The sequence below is a fragment of the Psammomys obesus genome, unplaced genomic scaffold (assembly GCF_907164565.1).
Source record: "Psammomys obesus unplaced genomic scaffold, mPsaObe1.curated_primary_1811, whole genome shotgun sequence".
In the NCBI taxonomy this organism is placed as follows: Eukaryota; Metazoa; Chordata; class Mammalia; order Rodentia; family Muridae; genus Psammomys; species Psammomys obesus.
Window position 1 is genome coordinate 1 of NW_026590707.1, and position 17938 is coordinate 17938.

At 48.0% G+C, this 17938-nt stretch overlaps 1 protein-coding gene across 1 annotated transcript in view; it reads right to left on the minus strand.

Annotated features, from left to right (window-relative positions):
* Positions 1-5318: 5318 nt before the first annotated feature.
* The window catches only part of Snx6 (sorting nexin 6), a 47731-nt gene continuing 35111 nt past the window's right edge, over positions 5319-17938 (minus strand). The window contains exons 10-14 of the mRNA XM_055608694.1: positions 16473-16512; positions 14053-14139; positions 12243-12402; positions 11497-11582; positions 5319-6005 (exon numbers count right to left, since the gene is read on the minus strand). Of these exons, the coding sequence (XP_055464669.1) occupies positions 5952-6005; positions 11497-11582; positions 12243-12402; positions 14053-14139; positions 16473-16512 (427 nt within the window). The 3' untranslated portion in view covers positions 5319-5951. The remainder of the gene's footprint in view (positions 6006-11496; positions 11583-12242; positions 12403-14052; positions 14140-16472; positions 16513-17938) is intronic.

Consider the following 17938-nt stretch of genomic DNA (forward strand, 5'->3'; position numbering starts at 1 on the left):
CCAACGTTCTCCCGAGAGTCCGGGGAGGAGACAGCCACCTTCCTGTCGGGGGTTCCTTTTTAGTTACCTCAGTCAGGGGTGAACCCCAGCAGAGCGCTCTTCACCCCGCCTTTCAAAGGCAAAAGGTGGCTGTGGGGGGACTCGCGTCACCCCAACACAGGGTCCACGACTGTCGCGGCTCACCTCCACCGAACGGTCTCTGGGTTTGGCCTTTTGATGAGGCGTCCTTGTGTGACACTTGTCCTGGGGAGACACCTCACACGTCCCCGCTCCCCAGCCAGGGCCACAGCAGACCAAAGCCCGAGACCACCGAAGTCCACTCGGCGACGCAGCCGTTTATCGGGCGTCCTTACGGGAGTACGGGCGAGGTGAGGGTTCCTGGGGGCCCAGGAAGGACTCCCAGGCGCTGCATCACGGAGCCTCCCCAGCTCACACGGGCTGGGGACCTGGAGCCCCCGCACCCCGCAGCGGCTCCAGCAGGACCGAGTGTCGCCTGCAGCTGGCTCAGCTGAGCCTCACCTCCCACACCCCCTCCTGCTCGCTCTCGGGGGCTCCTTGGCAGCTTGCTCTGCTGGTTCGCGGTGCAGCCGAGCAAAACTCCCTTCACACACAGAAGCTTAATGTGCAAGCTTTCTCGTCTGAGCTCCAGGGAGGCGGCCAGCTCGGGGGATCTGACTGCGCCGCAGCCTGCCGGCGGGGTCCAACCGTTCTTGGGTGCGAACTGAGGCGTGAAAGAAGATGAAAAATAACACACACACTACAAGAGATCAGTTCCCGAGGGCCGCCGGTGGAGACTGTTCCACAGTTCCCTTCTCTAGTCAGAGCGAGGCCCTCACTGCAACGAAGGGGTTCACAGAGGAGTCAGACTTGTTTACCGCGACCTCCTGTGTGATCCTCACAGAAACAAAACCGAAGGAACTTGGCAAACATCCTGCCTATCCCTGTCTCCAGGTGAAGGCCTGGCTGAAAACGTGGTTTTCGCTGAGAAGGCAAGAACAAAGCAGGCTGGCAAACAAGCAGCTCTGCACAGATCTGCGTCCTCAAGGGGAAGCTGTCTTGCATAGTTGAAGGCGGAAACCCGAAGGTGATAAAGCCTTAGTGAGTGTCAGGGTCATCTGATCAAATTTAACAGGATGGGTTGAACAGGGAGTTTCTGTTGGAGGCTGGTCCTGATCCAGGACACGTAGCCACGAGGGCTTTAGCTGTTTTCCAAGACATTTGGTCCGGAATCCAAGGTCCTTAACTTACCCTCCCAGACATTTGGTCTGGAGCTCAAGGTGAAAACGGAAGAAGTGGACCATGTGTCTGTGGTAAGCGAGGGCTTTGCAGGCATTATGGTTTCACAATTTAGGCGCCTCGGTTAAGGCAACAGCAAGTTTTACAAAAGGATTTTTTTTTTTTTTTAACCATTTAACAGACAATTAGGAAAATGTTTCAAGGGCCCAGGCAGGAGACAGCTCTGCAAGCTTGGGGGTGTGAACCTAGTTTGGCTGTGCCAGCGAAATGGGGGAGCGACAAGTAAGAGTAGCTTCCAGCAGTCTGGGCTCTGGAGGCGGCCTCCTCGCAGCTGCTCTGAGAGGGATTCTCAGCGGCCTTCACTGTTTACTCCTGGCAGGGAAGGGCCTCGTGGAGCTGGTCAGTTTCAGGGACTTCCTGAGGCTGTTTGCAGTTGTGTTCTTGCTGGCTTAAGACGGTTCAATCTCTGGGAAAAGGCTGCACAGCGACGTCTATGGGTGTCGCCCAAGGGGTGTCCCCTGCCCTGGAACTGGAGTCACAGGCCGCTGTGAGCTGCCTAAAGTGGGTGCTGACGACTGGCCCTGGTCCTCTGCCACAGCAGGGCAGGCTGAAAGCTGAGTCAGTTACCCAGCGGTCGTTGCTTTTAAAAATCCAGCTGCTGCGGAGCGCCTGGATCCCTTTCTGCAGCGTATCCCACTCCACCAGGCTTTCAGCCTCGCTGGCCAAAGACGTCAGCAGGTGAAGGGACTCGCCAGCCCGAGCATGTCGAGCATGGCTCCGGCAGGCCTTGCCCTTCTGCCCGCTCCCCTCTGCCTTGCTAAAACGCCCTTAGATGACGTTCCTAAAGCTAGCCACCAAGGTCTGCTCCTCTCTTTGGTCACTTCCTCCTCCCAAGGCTGACCACCAGGGCCCAGCTGGCAAAGTCTTGAAGTCCAGCAATCCAAACCCCTCTTTGTCCACCCGAATTGACATGTCTAATCAAAATTAAACACAGGGTTCCCCCTTTGGCCTTTATGAACTGCCATCTGCCTGTGGCCTAATCCCTCTCCTCTCTGTCCTTGGTGGAACCACCCCTGCTCCCCACCAGGACACATGCTCCTCCCCCTCCTTTGTTCCTTTTCCCCCTTCCCCCTGGTCCTCTATCTCCTCTCCTTGTTTGTTACCCCCTGTCCTCTGTCCCTCTGGGGCAAATAGTCTCCTTTGTGCTGAGAACTCGGCCTCCAGGGGATGTCTTGAGCCTACAGGGGTCCCTTCAGCAGGTTTGTCACTTTCTCTCCAGTTCCAGCTCAGGCCCCTCCTCACTCTTGCCACCAAACACCTTTTAACTCCCGCTTTTCCCATGGCTCTGCCTGCTCAGCCTCATGTCCTTGTGCCTCCCACCGGGGAGGTGAAGCCACTTCTGGGCTCGGAACCCTACATGCTAAAGGCAACTGCTGGTGCCACCTCCCCCACAGGCCTGAGATGATGGGTGGATGTTCCCTCTACCCCTCAGCAGCAACGAACCCAGAGTGGCTGTTGACAGGGACTAGCAGAGAGCTGGTCACTGACCTGACCTACAAGCACAAACCAGCTTTCCTGAGTAGGCCCCAGGCGGAGCCACGCACTTAGGTGTATTCTTTCTGCCTTGCTTTCCTTCATGAAACCCTCTCCTGACAGCACTCGTGTGTGTCTGTGTGTCCAGGGCTGAGGCTGACTGCTGGGACTTGGTTCTCTCCCTCCACTCCAGGGGGTCTGGGGCTCAAACCCAGGTGGTCAGGCTTGGTAGCAGCAACCCTTACCCACCGAGCCACCTTGACACCCCCAAACACTTTTGGGAGGAACAGGGTTTGGGTGGTGTTGTGGAGGTTTTGGTTTATGCTATGTAAACATTTTTTTATGATCCCAAGTGGGGGAATTTTAGTCTCTTCGCAGCTGATTATTGCCTAGTGCAGGGGTGTGGTCTTTGCCAGCTGGAATGAGCTGAATTCTAGGACTTTGAGGGCTACAGGTAGAATAGCCCAGAGGAAGAATTTGGACTGCTTGCTGCCTTTGCCGGCTTGCTGGTCACCTGGACTTCTGGATTTCCTGACCATGACACTGGTCTTGCTCCCCAAAGACTCCTAGGATCCTACCCAGCAGGAAGAACAGGGCTATGTCCCCTTTCCCTCCAACCTTCTTTCTCCTTGGGGGGTGGGCTCGGAAGGGAGGTATAAGCTTTAAGGAACCCTCAAATAAAGTAGCGTTTGAAAAGCTAGCGCCTACAGGGTGGGGGTGCAACATCTGTGTAGCCCCTGGCTGGCCTGGAGCTTCCTGTGTAGACCAGGCTGGCATCAAACTCAGAGATCCACCTGCTGCCGCTGGGATTAGAGAGGTGCACCACCACGCCCGGTCTGTCTGGGTTTTCCTTCTCTTGTTGCTTTTGCTGGACAGGGTTTCTCTGTGTGTAGCCCCGGCTGTCCTAGAACTAGCTATATTGACCAACCCGGTCATGAACTCACTGAGATCGGCCTGCCTCTGCCTGCCCAGTGTTGGGATTACAGGCCTGTGCCACCAACCCCCATAACATATATATATATATATATGTTATCTCTCTCTCTCTATATGTGTTATGGGGGTTATGACAGGATTACAGGCGTGGGCCACCGTGCAGGCGTCCCTTGTTTGAGGCAGGTGTTCACTGCCCCCTTCTGGGCTTGCCCGGCCTTAAACTCGCAGCAGCAGTCCTCTTCTGGCCCCAGGTGCCGGGATCACAGGCATGCGTGCGCCAGCACCCCAGCTCACAGGTGCTGTTTTCAAGGTGGCCGTGAGAAAGCCCTGCACACTGTCCACTCCTTACGTACGTTATGCGCCCCCACCCAAGGCCCCAGGCCAGTACATACTGCTGCTGCTCTCTGCCCTACCCCGGGAAGCCCTCTCACAGTGAATCCGGGGCCTGCCAAGCCGCTCAGGAGGCAAACGCTTGTGCAGCCATGTCACTGCCGACAACTGGAGTCCGGTACCCACGGCCCAATCACTGGGTGGAAAGGACAGAACTGACGACCTTTGCCAAGGTCCCTGCCCTCACACCGTGCACACAGCCCTCTAAAGAGAGAACTCGGGGGTCGGAGAGCTGTCGGTGACTGAGGCTGCTCTTCCCTAGGACCCGCATTCTTTTCCCAGTATCCACCATGAGGTGCCGGGTCTGGGGAATCCTATGTCCTTCTCATGCACGGCACACATGTGGCACACAGATGGGCAGGCAAAAGCACTCCTACACAGCAGATCAAAAGTAAAAATCTAGTACGTTTTTTCACAATGTAACATTAATAAAAGACACCGAGGCTAACACACTCTGTCCGTTTTAGAAAAACAACAAACACGGGCAAGAGAAGCATCGTGCATTTTGTCCCCTCGTATCTCTCAGCGTTTACACAGCACCTTCACCTTTCCAAAGCGTGGCACCAACATTCCTGGAGCCTCACAACACCCCTGAGAAGTAGGTCGACGAGTCCTGTCCAGCAGAGGCCTGAGGCAAAGGCCAAGAGCATCTTGCCCAAAGCAGACTGAGGCCACGAGGGCAGCTGGGGAGGGCCGGACCCGACCCCACAAGCAAGGGCTCTTGGTCCTGCACTCGCTCACAGTGGACACCGCCTGGGTGTATTTCTGCCCACGAAGGTCACACACACCAAGGAGGAAAGGACCTCTCCGCCAACAACAGGAAACCCGACCAGGTCAGTCAGAGAGCACACTCACCAGCCCACGGACGAGGCGAGGGAACAGGCCCCGGGGGAGGCTGGGTGGGGGCCATGGCAACTGCCCGCCAGGCGGACCGGACCGCAGTCTCCAGGATGGTGTGGAGAAATGTGAACCAACTAGGAACCCGGTCCGGGCTGACCCGGCCAGAGCTCCGTGGTTTAGAAAGACGCTGGCTGGGTGGACAAACGTCTCAGGGTTGACGGGCTGAGCTGGGGACGGGATCCCGGGAGCTACGATGCCCCTGTCCAGCTCCCCCACAGTGCAGCGCACAAGAGCAGGCCGCTCTGCGGGAACACGTTCTGTGCACGCGGTTCAAGTGGCCATCTCAGGAGACAGCGGGAAGGGCGAAGAACAGAGCAGACCTGCACTGTAAAGCGTAATACTGGAGTAGATTTATTATCGCTACCCCGGATTCCAGAGTGATACAGGGAGCGCGGAGTTAAAACGCCCCTGGCGTCCCTGGGCGGTTACAATATCGGTTTAGTCCACAAGTTTAAGGCAAACATCCTAACGCATCTGCTTCTCTTCAGAGAGCACACTTATAAAGCTTACACAAACTCTGACCCGAAACGTCTACGTTCATTAATTCAAAGTAAGTCTACTAAGATGCTTTACACGGATACATGAAAGAACACAGGGCGCTTAAAAAAGAAGAAAAACAATCCAGAAAGGCAACCTTTATCTTGTGTGAACAACATACTCTGAGAAGGTTCAAACTGGACAAGTGGTTCCTAGTAAATAAGGCCGGCAGCCAGAAAATCGCCAGGTAGGAACAAACGCAGTTAAGACAGGCTACTTAGAGGAGAGAGAGGGTTGAACTTTGGGCTTCTTGGAAGGTCAGGCGCGGGGCCGCTGAGCCCCGCCGCTCCACTGTCTCTCAGAAGGAGAGCAATGCTTCGGCCCGCGGTTTCTGCTGTTCCCAGTGAGCTTAGATGCCGGATGTCATCAGGAAAGCAAACCAGATTTGAAGGCAGCCCTTTTCGACAGAAGGCGAGCGGGGCCTATGTGTCCCCGTTTAAAACAGCAAGGCAGTTCTGCAGCAGCTGGAGATTGCCCTAGAGTCGGAAACACAGTCAATCATCAGTCTCTTTAGTCCTGACAGCTTGATAGAGTCGTCGTTTGTAATTTTTTTTAACTGTTATTTGCTGTGTAAGTCTGGGCACACCATGTGCCTGCCTGCTGCCCTGAGGGGCCCCACACAAGCAAGGAAAAGAGAAACAGTATTCAGATGCCAGAAGTCCAGAAGCATTTCTCTCACAGTTTAAAGACACAAAGCACCAACTTGTTCACTAAACAGATTTCGACCTAGACCAGGATCAATGGTTTAGATGGTCTGACTTAAAAATTTAAGATTTATTACATATACAGTGTCCTGTCTGCATGTACACCTGCACACAAGAGAGCACCAGATCTCATTATACAAGGTTGTGAGGCACCATGTGGTTTCGCGAAACTGAACTTGTTCTGCCCAGTTCACGAACCCCAAAAGACCAGGAATAAACAGACTCCATTGTAAATACATGAGGTTCTTTTTATTACAAATTACAAGCTACAGCCTGGGCCCACACCCAACTGCTGAGGGCTGTGCTCAGGTTAGTTGGGTGATTTAAAGATTCTGGTCCCTCCCAGCATGCCCTAGGCAGGGGCGATTCCTGCCTGGCAAGCATCTATTGGTCAAAATGCTACATTTTGAATTGATTGGCTACAGGAAGGTCAGTTTCCTAGCAACTGTATCTGTAGTGGGTGGGGAAAGAATGCAGTAAGGCGGTCCTTCCCCTCAGGGCATTACTGGACTTCTCCACCCACCTAGTTCAGGCCTTAAAAGCCAATTTTTAATCTTTTGGTCTCTCAAACTCAGGACCTTTGGAAGAGCAGCCAGTGCTGTTAATCTCTGAGCCATCTCTCCAGCCCCTTAAAAAACAATTAAAAAAATTTTTTTTTGTGTGCTTTGCCTCTGTGCCTGCCACCTACTAGATAGGACATCAGAATCCCCGGAACTGGAATCATTGGCAGGTTAGTCACCAAGTGCCTGCTGGAACTGAAGAACTCTGGTTCTCTCAGGAGCGGCCAGTGCTCTCATCTCTCCACATGCTGGACACGTTTGATAAGGGTCGAATAAGACTTCTGTGTCCAAGGTTAACTAGTGAACCTGATTTCTGGTTGTGTGGCCGGCAGGTTTTTTAAATAATGTATTTAGTTTTATGTGCATAGGTGTGAGGTTGTCAGATCCTCTAGAACTGGAGTTACAGACAGTTGTGAGCTGCCCTGTGAGGGGTGGGAACTGAACTGGGTCCTCTGAAAGAGCAGCCAGTATTCTTAACCACAGAGCCATCCCTCCAGCTTCTAAACTAATTATTTTTAAAATAAAAATGCTGGCACTGTATGCAGATCTATTCTACAGAATTGCCATGCAGGTAGCCATTTGTAGAACACTTGAACCAGCTTCAAAGCTTAGGAGATGAGTTGGAGAGATGGCTCAGAGTTCAATTCCCATCAGTCACATGGTGGCTCACAACCATCTGTAATGAGATTTCATGCCCTCTTCTGGCCTGCAGGCATACATGCAGGCAGGACACTGTATAAATAATAAGTAAATAAATCCTTACAAAAAAAAGATCTTAAGAAAGATGTTAGGTGAGCAGGGCCTGGTGGCTCACACCTCTAATCCCTGCATTTGGGAGGCAGAGGCAGAGGCAGAGGCAGGTGGGTCTCTGTGAATTCCAGAACAGCCAAGGCTACAGAGAGACATCCTATCTCAACTCCCTTACACCCTCTGGGGTGGTCTGAATAAGAATGGCCCCAGCAGACTCATATTTGATTACTTAGGGAGTGGCATTAGGACGTGAGGCCTTGCTGGAGAAAGTATGTTACTGAGGGTGGGCTTTGGGGTTCCAAATGCCCAAGCCAGGCCCGATGGCTAGTTCTTTTCCTGCTGCCTGCCAATCCAGAGGTAGAACTCTCAGTTACCTCTCCAGAGCCACGTCTCTGCATGCCAGCATGCTTCCCGCTGTAAGGATAGTGGACTTGTTAAATAAACCTCTGAACCTGGGCACAGCCCCACTTGACCGTGCTCCTCCGCAAGAGCCGCCATCGCCATGGTGCTTCCTCATAGCAGCAGAGACCCAGCTGACCCCCATCTGGGGTTACAGATGCTCCCTCCACGTTCAGCTTTTATTCTGGGTTCCAGGCGCTGAACTAGGGTCATCAGGCTTGTGAAGCAAATGCTCTTTCACCCTCCTTCCCTGCCTCCCACTCTCTACTCCTCAGGTTTAAATGGCAGGGTTTTCTTATGTAGCACAGCATGGCCTCATAATCTCCTGCCTCACAGTCCCAAGGGCCACGGTTACTGGCATAAGCCTCTACACCCAATGGGAAGTTTATCCTTATTGCACCATGTCTCATGTCTTTTTTGCAGTTCTAGTTCTGTGAGGAGACACCATAACCAAGGCAACTCTTGTTTTCTTTTTGATTTTTCAAGACACGGTTTCTCAGGATGGCCCTGGGCTGTCCTGGAACTTGCTCTGTAGAGCAGGCTGTCCTGGAACTCACAGAGCTCCGCCTGTCTCTGCCTCCCAAGTGTTGGGACTAAAGGCATGTGCCACCATGCCCTGCTCAGGGCACCTCTTACAAAAGCAGCATTTAAGGGGGGTGGGGGGGGCTGGTTTACAGTTTCAGAGGGCAGTCTGCGATCATGGTGAGGAGCATGGCAGCGGACAGTTTCTGAGACCTTCACATCCTCATCCACAGGTCCAGGGACAGCCTGGGGGTGGCTTGAGCTTTTGAAATGTCAAGCCCACCTCCAGTGTCAAGGCCACAGCTCCTAATCCTTCCAGTCCTATCAAAGAGTTCCACTCTCTGGTGGCTATGCATTCAAATATATGAGCCTATGGAGGGCATTCTTTTTTTATCTTTAGTTTTGGTTTTTCAATACAGGGCTTCTCTGTGTAGCCCTGGCTGTCCTGGAACTCACTCTGTAGTGTAGACCAGCCAACTCAAATTCAGAGATCAGCCCGTTTCTCCTCCTGAGCGCTGGGATTAACGGAGTGTACCACCGACTGGCAATGTGGTTCTTATTCAAACCACACAACACACACAGATAGAGCTGTGCATAGGAACAGACTCTAGTAACCCCAGAACTCAGGACAGAAGGATTGCCATGAGTTTAAACCAAGCCTGGGTTACAGAGTGAGCTTTGAGAGATTTTTGTCTCAAAGGCAGAGAGTGCTGATTACTTCCCTAGCATATGCAAAGTTCTGGAGTTGATCACAGAAAAGGAAAATGGAGACCAACATTCGTCAGCCATCATAATAACTGTATATTCAAACAAGAACCAGGCATGGATTAAAGGATTTCTTAGATTAATTTTTTTAAAGATTTACTTATTGATTATGTACACAGTGTTCTGCCTACATGTACACCTGCACACCAGAAGAGGTCACCAGACCTCATTACAGATGATTGCCACCATGTGGTTGCTGGGAATTGAACTCAGGACTTTTGGAAGAGCACCCACTGCTCTTAACCTCTGAGCCATCTCTCCAGCCCTCTTAGATTTATTTTAGGTATATTTGTTTTTGTATGCATGTATGTATGTGTACTACATGCATGCCTGGTACCTGCAAGTGCCAGGAGGGGCATGTGATACCCTGGAACTGAGTTGCAAACCACCATGTGTGTAGCTGGGAACCACACCCATGCCCTCTACAAGAACAAGTGCTCTTAGCCTGCTGAGCAACTCTCCAGCACACACTGATGGAGTTTAAAAGATAATCATCAGGCCTGGAGAGATGGCTCAGTGATTGAGAGCACTAACTGCTCTTCCAGAGGACCTGGGTTCAATTCCCAGCACCCACATGGCAGCTCAAAACTGTAACTCCAGTTCTAGAGGATCCCACACAGCCATACTTGTAGGCAGATACCAACATATCTGCAAGAAAAATAAGTAATGAAAAAAATGATCTTGCTGGGCAGCAGTGTTACACATCTTTAATGCCATCACTCTGGAGGGAGAGACCGGCAGATCTCTGTGAATTCGAGGCCAGCCTGGTCTACACAGCTACTTCCAGAATAGTCAAGGCTACATTAAAAAACCCTGTCTGGAGAGAAAACAAAACAAAACAAAACAAAACAAAACAAAACAAAACAAAAAACACTTTTCATGCTCTACTAGGACTTGCTTGTTTTTTTGTTTTTTGTTTTAATTTGCTTACCACCAAATAATATCCGGTGTATGAACACACTACAATTCATCCATTCACTCACTGAAAGGAATGTTGATGACTGATTTCATTTTTGTGTGTGTATACCACATACGTTCAGGTACTTTTGGAAATAAAAACGATGTCTTATCTCCTGGATGTGGAGCTAGGATGGTTATGAGCCACCTGATGCAGGTGCTGAGAAGCAAACTTGAGTCCACCAGAAGAGTAGCAAGTGTTCTTAACTGTAGGCTGGCCTTGAACTTGTGACCCTGCCTTTGCCTCTTCAAGTGTATCCTGCAAGTAAGCACTTGTGGAAGTTTGGTTTATGATATGTAAACTCAGTTTTGTTTTGGTCCCAGGTGTGGGATGTGGGGCTGACTCAGACTGTCCACAGCAGCAACATTTGCCTCCTGCCAGCTCTGAGGGGCTCTCTGCCAGCTGCAGACAGTTTGATTCTGAGGACTCTCACAGGGAATGAAGGCCACAGCGCAGAGAGAGAAATGGGGGCTCCGAAGCGGAAGACGGCGGCTGCTGCTTCCTCCTGCAGTTCCAGCTGCTGTGGATGCAGCGTGGCCTCCTGAAGAGAGGATTGGACTTGTTCCAAGGAACTGATGACCCTAAGTCCCAGGAAGTAGCTAAGGAAAACTACTCCCTCTCTCTACTAACCTTCTTTCTCTCCTACCTGCTGTTGGTGTGTTGGAAAGGATTTGGGTAAAGAAGGGAGGGAAAGGTTTAAGAAACATAAAGTAACACCTTCATGCACTACCACAACTGGCAAACAACAGGCAGTATTTTTTTAACATTATTTTCTGTATACATATGTGCAGGCCAGAACAACCTCCCAAGTAGAGGCTGAGGCAAGAAGATCACTGAGTTCAAGGCCAGCTGGTCTACCTACTGAGCTTTAGCAGAGCCCATAGATGAGCAGCTGCTTCAACAACAACAAATAAACAACCCAATTCCCATTCCCGCAGCATGGGAAGGTAGCTCCGTGACAATGCACTAGCTTGCACAGATGCCTATACACAATTCTAGTAGTGAAAACAAAAAAATCCCAAATAAGGACCAGTGAGAGGGCCAATCAAGTAAGAGCACTTGCTGCCTAAAATTGAGCCCTCAGTTCTATCTGGAAATTGTACAAGAGGAGCAGTAAAACCAAAAAGGGTGTCCCTCTGACCTCCACACGAACCCACGTGTGTACAGGCACACAAGTGTAAAAGAAAACATCCAAATAAACCAAGGACAGTTGTGTCAAGCTCCTGAAGGAGATTGATCAAAAAATTAGCGTCTACTATTTAGCTGACTAGATTTAAAATTGAAATGATTAAGTATTTAATGGCACTACCTTTGCATGCTTCAGCTCTAGTTCTGCGAGTTCCACTAAATTTTTTCTGAATGCAGCAACTCTTCGGGTCTTAAAATCTATCAGTTCTGTAAACACAAACAAAACAATTATGTTGGGGATTGGTCTGATGCTTGTATTTTGATGCTAATTACTGGCCCTCAAGATCTGGTTACTGCCTGGATACACCTATACTTGTGGCAACCTGCCTCAGACATTATACCCAATGGGTTGATTAAAGGCCTAAAACCTGGGCAGGGCAGAATAGGGTAGCCTAAGGTTCCAGGGCTTTGAGTTCAAGAGAATCACGGGGAAAAGGATGTGAAGAGAGGAGGAAAGAGGATCCCATGATGGGTTAGCATGGAGAAAGAACCACGTGGGCTGAGAGGAAGGACTCCAATAATGGTGTGGAAAGGCCCACATGAAGAATAAAAGCAAGTATTTATAAGATTATGGATGGAGGATAGCCCAGGATTAAGGTAGATGGCATTAGATGGGGGCTGGGAGATGGATGGTGAGGTTACTGATACAATGTAGATGGAATTATCTGCCCAGCCCAAGGTGTTTTAAGGGAATTATAAAATCTAACAGGTCTCTGTGTTTTAGTTAATTGTGATAGCAGGTTAAATAATACCACTACATAATTACAGGGCTAGCAATAACAATATTTATCCCAAGATCATTTTATTTACAACACAATTAGAATGACTCCATCATAAAGCACACCCTTCCAGGCGTGTCAATGGTACCTTGTTTTGCAGACTCAGATATTTTTTCAAACTTCTGACAGCACAGCTGTTGGGAAGTTTCAGCCTGTAGAACATCTTTGTTTTTTGCTCTTGCCTTGTCCAGCGCTTTATTGGCATTTTCATAGTCCACCAGTGACCTAGACCTTCTGTAGAGGAGGTCCTGCGAAACAGGGTTCAGATTGTGCTGTGCCCTTCCCGGAGTTAGATGCAACCCCACCAGCAGCAGTGCCGGAGCTTCTAAATACTTTGTTCTGGGGCGTTAACCAGGCCTCAAACTTCACCATTAATTATGCTCCCAGTCCCTCAAGGTTTTTAATAAATAATAGCTTAATTGGAGCAAGTCACATACTTTACGACTTATTCATTTAAAATATAGAACTCGGGGCTTGTACCATGTGCACAAAGCTGAACAAGCATCTGACTCAATTTTAGACAGTATTTACCGTTCAGTAAGAAATCCCACACTAACTGCCAGCTTTCTATCTCCATATATTTACCCAATCTGGACAGGATCTCAAGTAGTCCAGGATGGCTTCAAACCCACTACAAGGCTGAAGATGACTTTGAACTCCTGACCCTCAGTCTCCACTTTCCAAGGCTGCCCAACAACAGACCTGATGTAACGCCCACCACCGCCTTTTTCTTTCTGTGAGACATCTCTGTCTGGCCTGGCCTGCCTCTGCCTTCCCAGTGCTGAGACTAAAGATGAGAGCTACCATACTCAACTGATTTCTGCTTTCAAAACACAAAACAAAAACAACCAAGAACATTAAAATGCCATAATATTTATTAAAAGGTAAATGCTGATCCTCGCATGGTGCTCACTGTTATTTTGAGCACTGAGGAGGCAGAGGTAGCCAGATCTCTGTGAGCTGGAGGCCAGCCAGGGCCATACAGTAAAACCCTGCCACTCCACCTCAACACCCAAAAAGGATTCACAGAGCTGCAGCATTCTTCCACTGGGGTCCTGGTGCTCTCTGCACATTCCAACTTTAGTACACATGCTGCTGAAGCGAGCACCAGCTGGATTTACTTTTAAAACTGTGTTTTAAAAAGTTACCTGTCTCAAGCACATTCTATAACAGAGCCTTCAGAAGGGAGTAACCAGGCTGGAGGCGTGGCTAAGTGGCAGTCCAAATGCAAGAATCAGGTTCAAGGCAGAAGGTGCCTATCTGTACCCCAGAAAACCCCAAAGAGCACTGTTCTTGCTAATGTATTCACAAACCACGAATTATTTGGAAATTACAGCATTCTCAGTGCTTCTTATACGTCTGTCTTAAGATTTGTTTTATTTTGTTTTTGTTTGGTAACTAAGTCTTTTATACACAGCAGAAAATGTGCGAGTCACCTTAAAATATAAGATACTTCTGTTTAATAGTGTTCTCACCTCAGCCAAACACTCATTTGGAACAAATCAGAAACAAGTAGATACAGAAACCTTAGTTGGGCATTTTACTTTTTTTGTTTTTTTTTTTTTTTTAGACGGTTTCTCTGTGTATACCTGGCTGTCCTGGAACTTACTCTAGACCAGGCTGAGTCCAACTCGCTGAGATCCACCTGCCTCTGCCTCCTGAGTCCTGGGATTAAAAGTGTGTGATACCATGCCTAGCTCCAGGAAAGGTACTTTTATATAAAATTTATTTATTTTCTTGCGACAGGGTCTCACTATACAGCCCATGCCAGTCTTACCAAGTGCTGGATCCCAGCCCTGAGAGAACAGTGCACACAGCTTGAAAATACAGATTAGTATCCCCATAAACCAACTCTTCACAGCCTCCCTCCAATAATCTCTGAAGAAATGACAAGTTACCTTAGCTGCTTGAGACTCCCTCAAGTAGTACTTTAACAGGTCGGAGAGCTTGAGGTCCTCGTCAGCAGACACCCGAGCTTCTATTTTCTGAAAAAGGGGCCCTGGGCATTAAACCACCTGTAACCTTAAAGAACTACAAACCCCACTCAGCTTTTTCTGGGTGTCTTTTATAATTCCATGAAGAAATTAACAGAAAAATCAAGCATAATGAGTTCATGAGAAAATTCTTCATTTGAAACCTTGGCTTTCCTACCAGTTTTAGCTCCACTATTATAGTTTACTGCAATGGCAACTGGTAGGTGCCATCCGCAGACGAAGGCATCGAGAGGAGATGGAAAGGGAAGGTAAACAGCTCTTTGACAGTAATCCAGGGCTGGTGGGGTGGTACACACCTTTAATCCCAGCATTCAGGAGACAGAGGTGGGTGGACCTCTGAGAGTTTAATCTACAGAGTAAGTTAGCCAGGGCTACACAGAGATTTCAACCCTGTCGCTAAAAGCTACTCCCACCCCCCCAAAAAAGAGATGAGGATAAAAATAATGCCAGTTGTTTTTAAGATTCTGAAGGGTTTTGTTTGTTTTGAAGATAGGGTTTCTCTGTGTAGCCCTGGCTGTCCTGGACTCACATTGTAGATCAGGCTGGCCTTAAACTCAGAGATCCACCTGCCTCTGCCTTCCTAAGTGCTGGGATTATAGGTGTGCAACACTTTGCCGGGCTGGTAATGTGGTTTTTAAGAACATGTCTCACTATGTAGCCTAGGATGGCCTGAGCTCATGTAACAGGTCTGTTCCATCATATCTGGCTCAGATAATGTGGAGGGGGTAGTTTTTAAAAAACTTATTATTGTTGTGTGTATATATGAGTGTGTATGTATGCATGTGGATGTGGATGCACATGCTATGACATGTATGGAGGTCAGAGGACAACTTTTGTCAGTTGGTTCCCTGCTTTCAACATTCCATGGGTACCAGAGATCTCAGAAATCCTTTTACCTGCTAAGCCCCCTCACCAGCCCCTCCCAGTTCTCTCCCTGAGACAGGGTCTCACAGAGCCCAGGGAGCCCTTCACTTAGGACCCTACTGCTGCTGTTCCCAAGGGTTGGAATTAAGCTTATGTACTGTCAGGCCCAGGCCAAGACACATTATTTATTTTCTTTTCTTGAGAAAGTGTCTCACTGTGCAGCCCTGGCTGGCCTTGAACATGTGCCCCAACATGTCCAGTCTAAGAGATGTTTTATATATGCTAAATGCAGTAAGGACCTAATGTGTCTCCTGACTTACATCATTCCCCAAAAGTCACTTAAGTATTCAGAAAGCAATAGAAGAAACATGTATTTGGTGACACTGGGAGGAACAATATTACTGGCTCTATTTTTTCCTTTCCTTTCTTTCTTTTTTTGAGACAGGGTTTCCTTTCTCTGTATAGTCCTGGCTGTCCTGGAACTCTTTGTAGACCAGGCTGGCCTTGAAGTTAGATATCCTGCCTCCCTCATGCTATGATTAAAGGTGTACACCACCACTGCCTGGCTTTTCTTTTCTTATTTTAGTACTAGCTACATTAAAAAATAATTCCCAACCTTGAAAAAAGAATCGAGATGCATACAAAGACACAACACAGATAAACTTGAACATCTGGAATAAAAGAGTTATAAGCCACATAGAGACGGTCATTTCCAGGGAACTTCGATAAGGCTTATATTACATTTTCTACTACTCTATGTACTTTTCTATGTACCTGAAACTAGGTCAGGTGTGGTGGTGCACACATGTAATCCCAGCACTTGAGAGGTACAGACAGGATTATCAGTATTCCGAGGTTATCCTTAACTACACAGAGTTCAAGCCTAGCCTGGGTTAGACCCTGACTCAAAAACAAACGTGAAATTACTGTGCAAACTGTCTATTTTTTCTTAAAAGGCATGCTTACCAAGTAGCTAAAACACAGGTGAAAAACCCACCAGTGTGAGCAAGCTCACAGAGCAACTTGAACACTCACATTCATTCCAGTGGGAGCAAAATGTGGTGAAATGGAACCACATGTGCTACAGTGCTAGTGTGGAAGGTCGAAGGTCAGCCTTTAGAAGTTGGTTCTCTTCCATCCGGTGGGCTCCAAGGGTCAAAGTCAGGTCATGACAGGAAAGGTCTCTAGCCCTTGAGCTACCTCACTGATCCTAACACCTTCTTCTTCTTTTTTTTAAATTTTTATATAGTAGTCCAGTTTGGTCTTGAATTCAAAATCCCCCTGCCTCAGCTTCCAAAGTGCCGGGATTGTTAGTGTGACTCAGCACAGTGGACACTCTGAACTATCTACATGCCTGAGGACTTAGGAGCGACCTCTTCTGCCTCACTGCTTAAAGGCCACCACAACGCTGTAACAAAAGTAGAGTTCTATGCAGCAGCTCTCTCAAGCTTGGTACTTACTCTTGTTTTGTCAAACAGTTCTGAAACTTTGAGGAAAAACCTGCAAGGGAAAAACACTTCGATGAGAAGCAGCATTTGATTAATTTCTCACTTTAAATGTTTAGAGACAATGGCCCCAAACCATATTAATAAAAGACAGTATTATTCATCACATAAAAGCATCTAATGGTCTTGTTAACTAAAGACTTGAACAGTTTCATTAAAAAAGAAAAACCCTGCACTTATTATAATAAGCTGTCTATTTTAAATCCCCAGAATATTATTATTTTGATTCCCCAGAATCTATAAGGACAGAATAGACACCCACAAATGTTCTCTGATTTTTACACTCATGCTGTTACAAATATGTGCCCTAAATAAATAAACAGCCAGTTGTGGGGGCTGGAGAGATGGATCAGGGGTTAAGAGCACCATCTGCTCTTCCAGAGGTCGTGAGTTCAATTCCCAGCAACCACAACGTGGCTCATAACCATCTATGAGATCTGGTGCCCTCTTCTGGTGTGCATGCACACAGAACACCGCACAAATAAATGAATGAATGAATGAATGAATAAAGAGATAGATAGATAGATAAATAAATGTTAAAAAAAAAAGGAAAGAAAAAAGAAAAGCCAGTTGTGGTGGCGCACACCTTTAATTCCAGCACTCAGGAGGCAGAGGCAGGTGGACCTCTGAGTTCCAGGCCAGCATGGTCTACAAAGACAGTTATAGGGCAGATAGAGATACAGTGAGACAATGTTTTTCAAGAACCTGGCCTTGAACTCACAGAAATCTGCCTGCCTCTGTCTCCCTGAGTGCTGGGATTATAGGCATGCACCACTGTGTCTAAAATTTTTTAAATGTTAGTTCTTTTTTCTTTTTGAGACAGGATTTCTCTGTGTAGCCATGGCTGTCCTAGAACTCACTCTGTTGATCACGCTGGCCTCAACGTCACAAAGAGCCACCTGCCTCTCCTTCCCAAGCACTGAGATTAAAAGCCTGCACCTCTGCAGCTAACATCACCACCCAGCCTAATGTTATCTATCTATCTATGTATCTATCTATGTATCTATGTATCTATGTATCTATCTATCTAAGAAAGCAATTAAAAAAAAAATACTGGAGAACTGGAGAGATGGCTCAGAGGTTAACAGCAAATAAGATCTGGTGCCCTCTTCTGGCCTGCAAGCACAAATGCAGGCAGAACATTTTATATATAATAAATAAATAAATCTTTAAAAAAAAAAAAAGAAAGAAAACACTGATGATAGAAAAGTTCTTAGAATACTCTGATAATATTGTTTGGTTCTTTATTTTTGGTAGTTAAGAAAATTGAGCCCAGGGCTTCCTGTATGCTAGGCAAGGGCTCTACCACCAAGCTACAGCCCCAGTTTAAACACTTCTGGATATACAGCACCTCTGCTCTGAAAACATACATACATACATACATACATACATACATACATACATACATACATACATACATA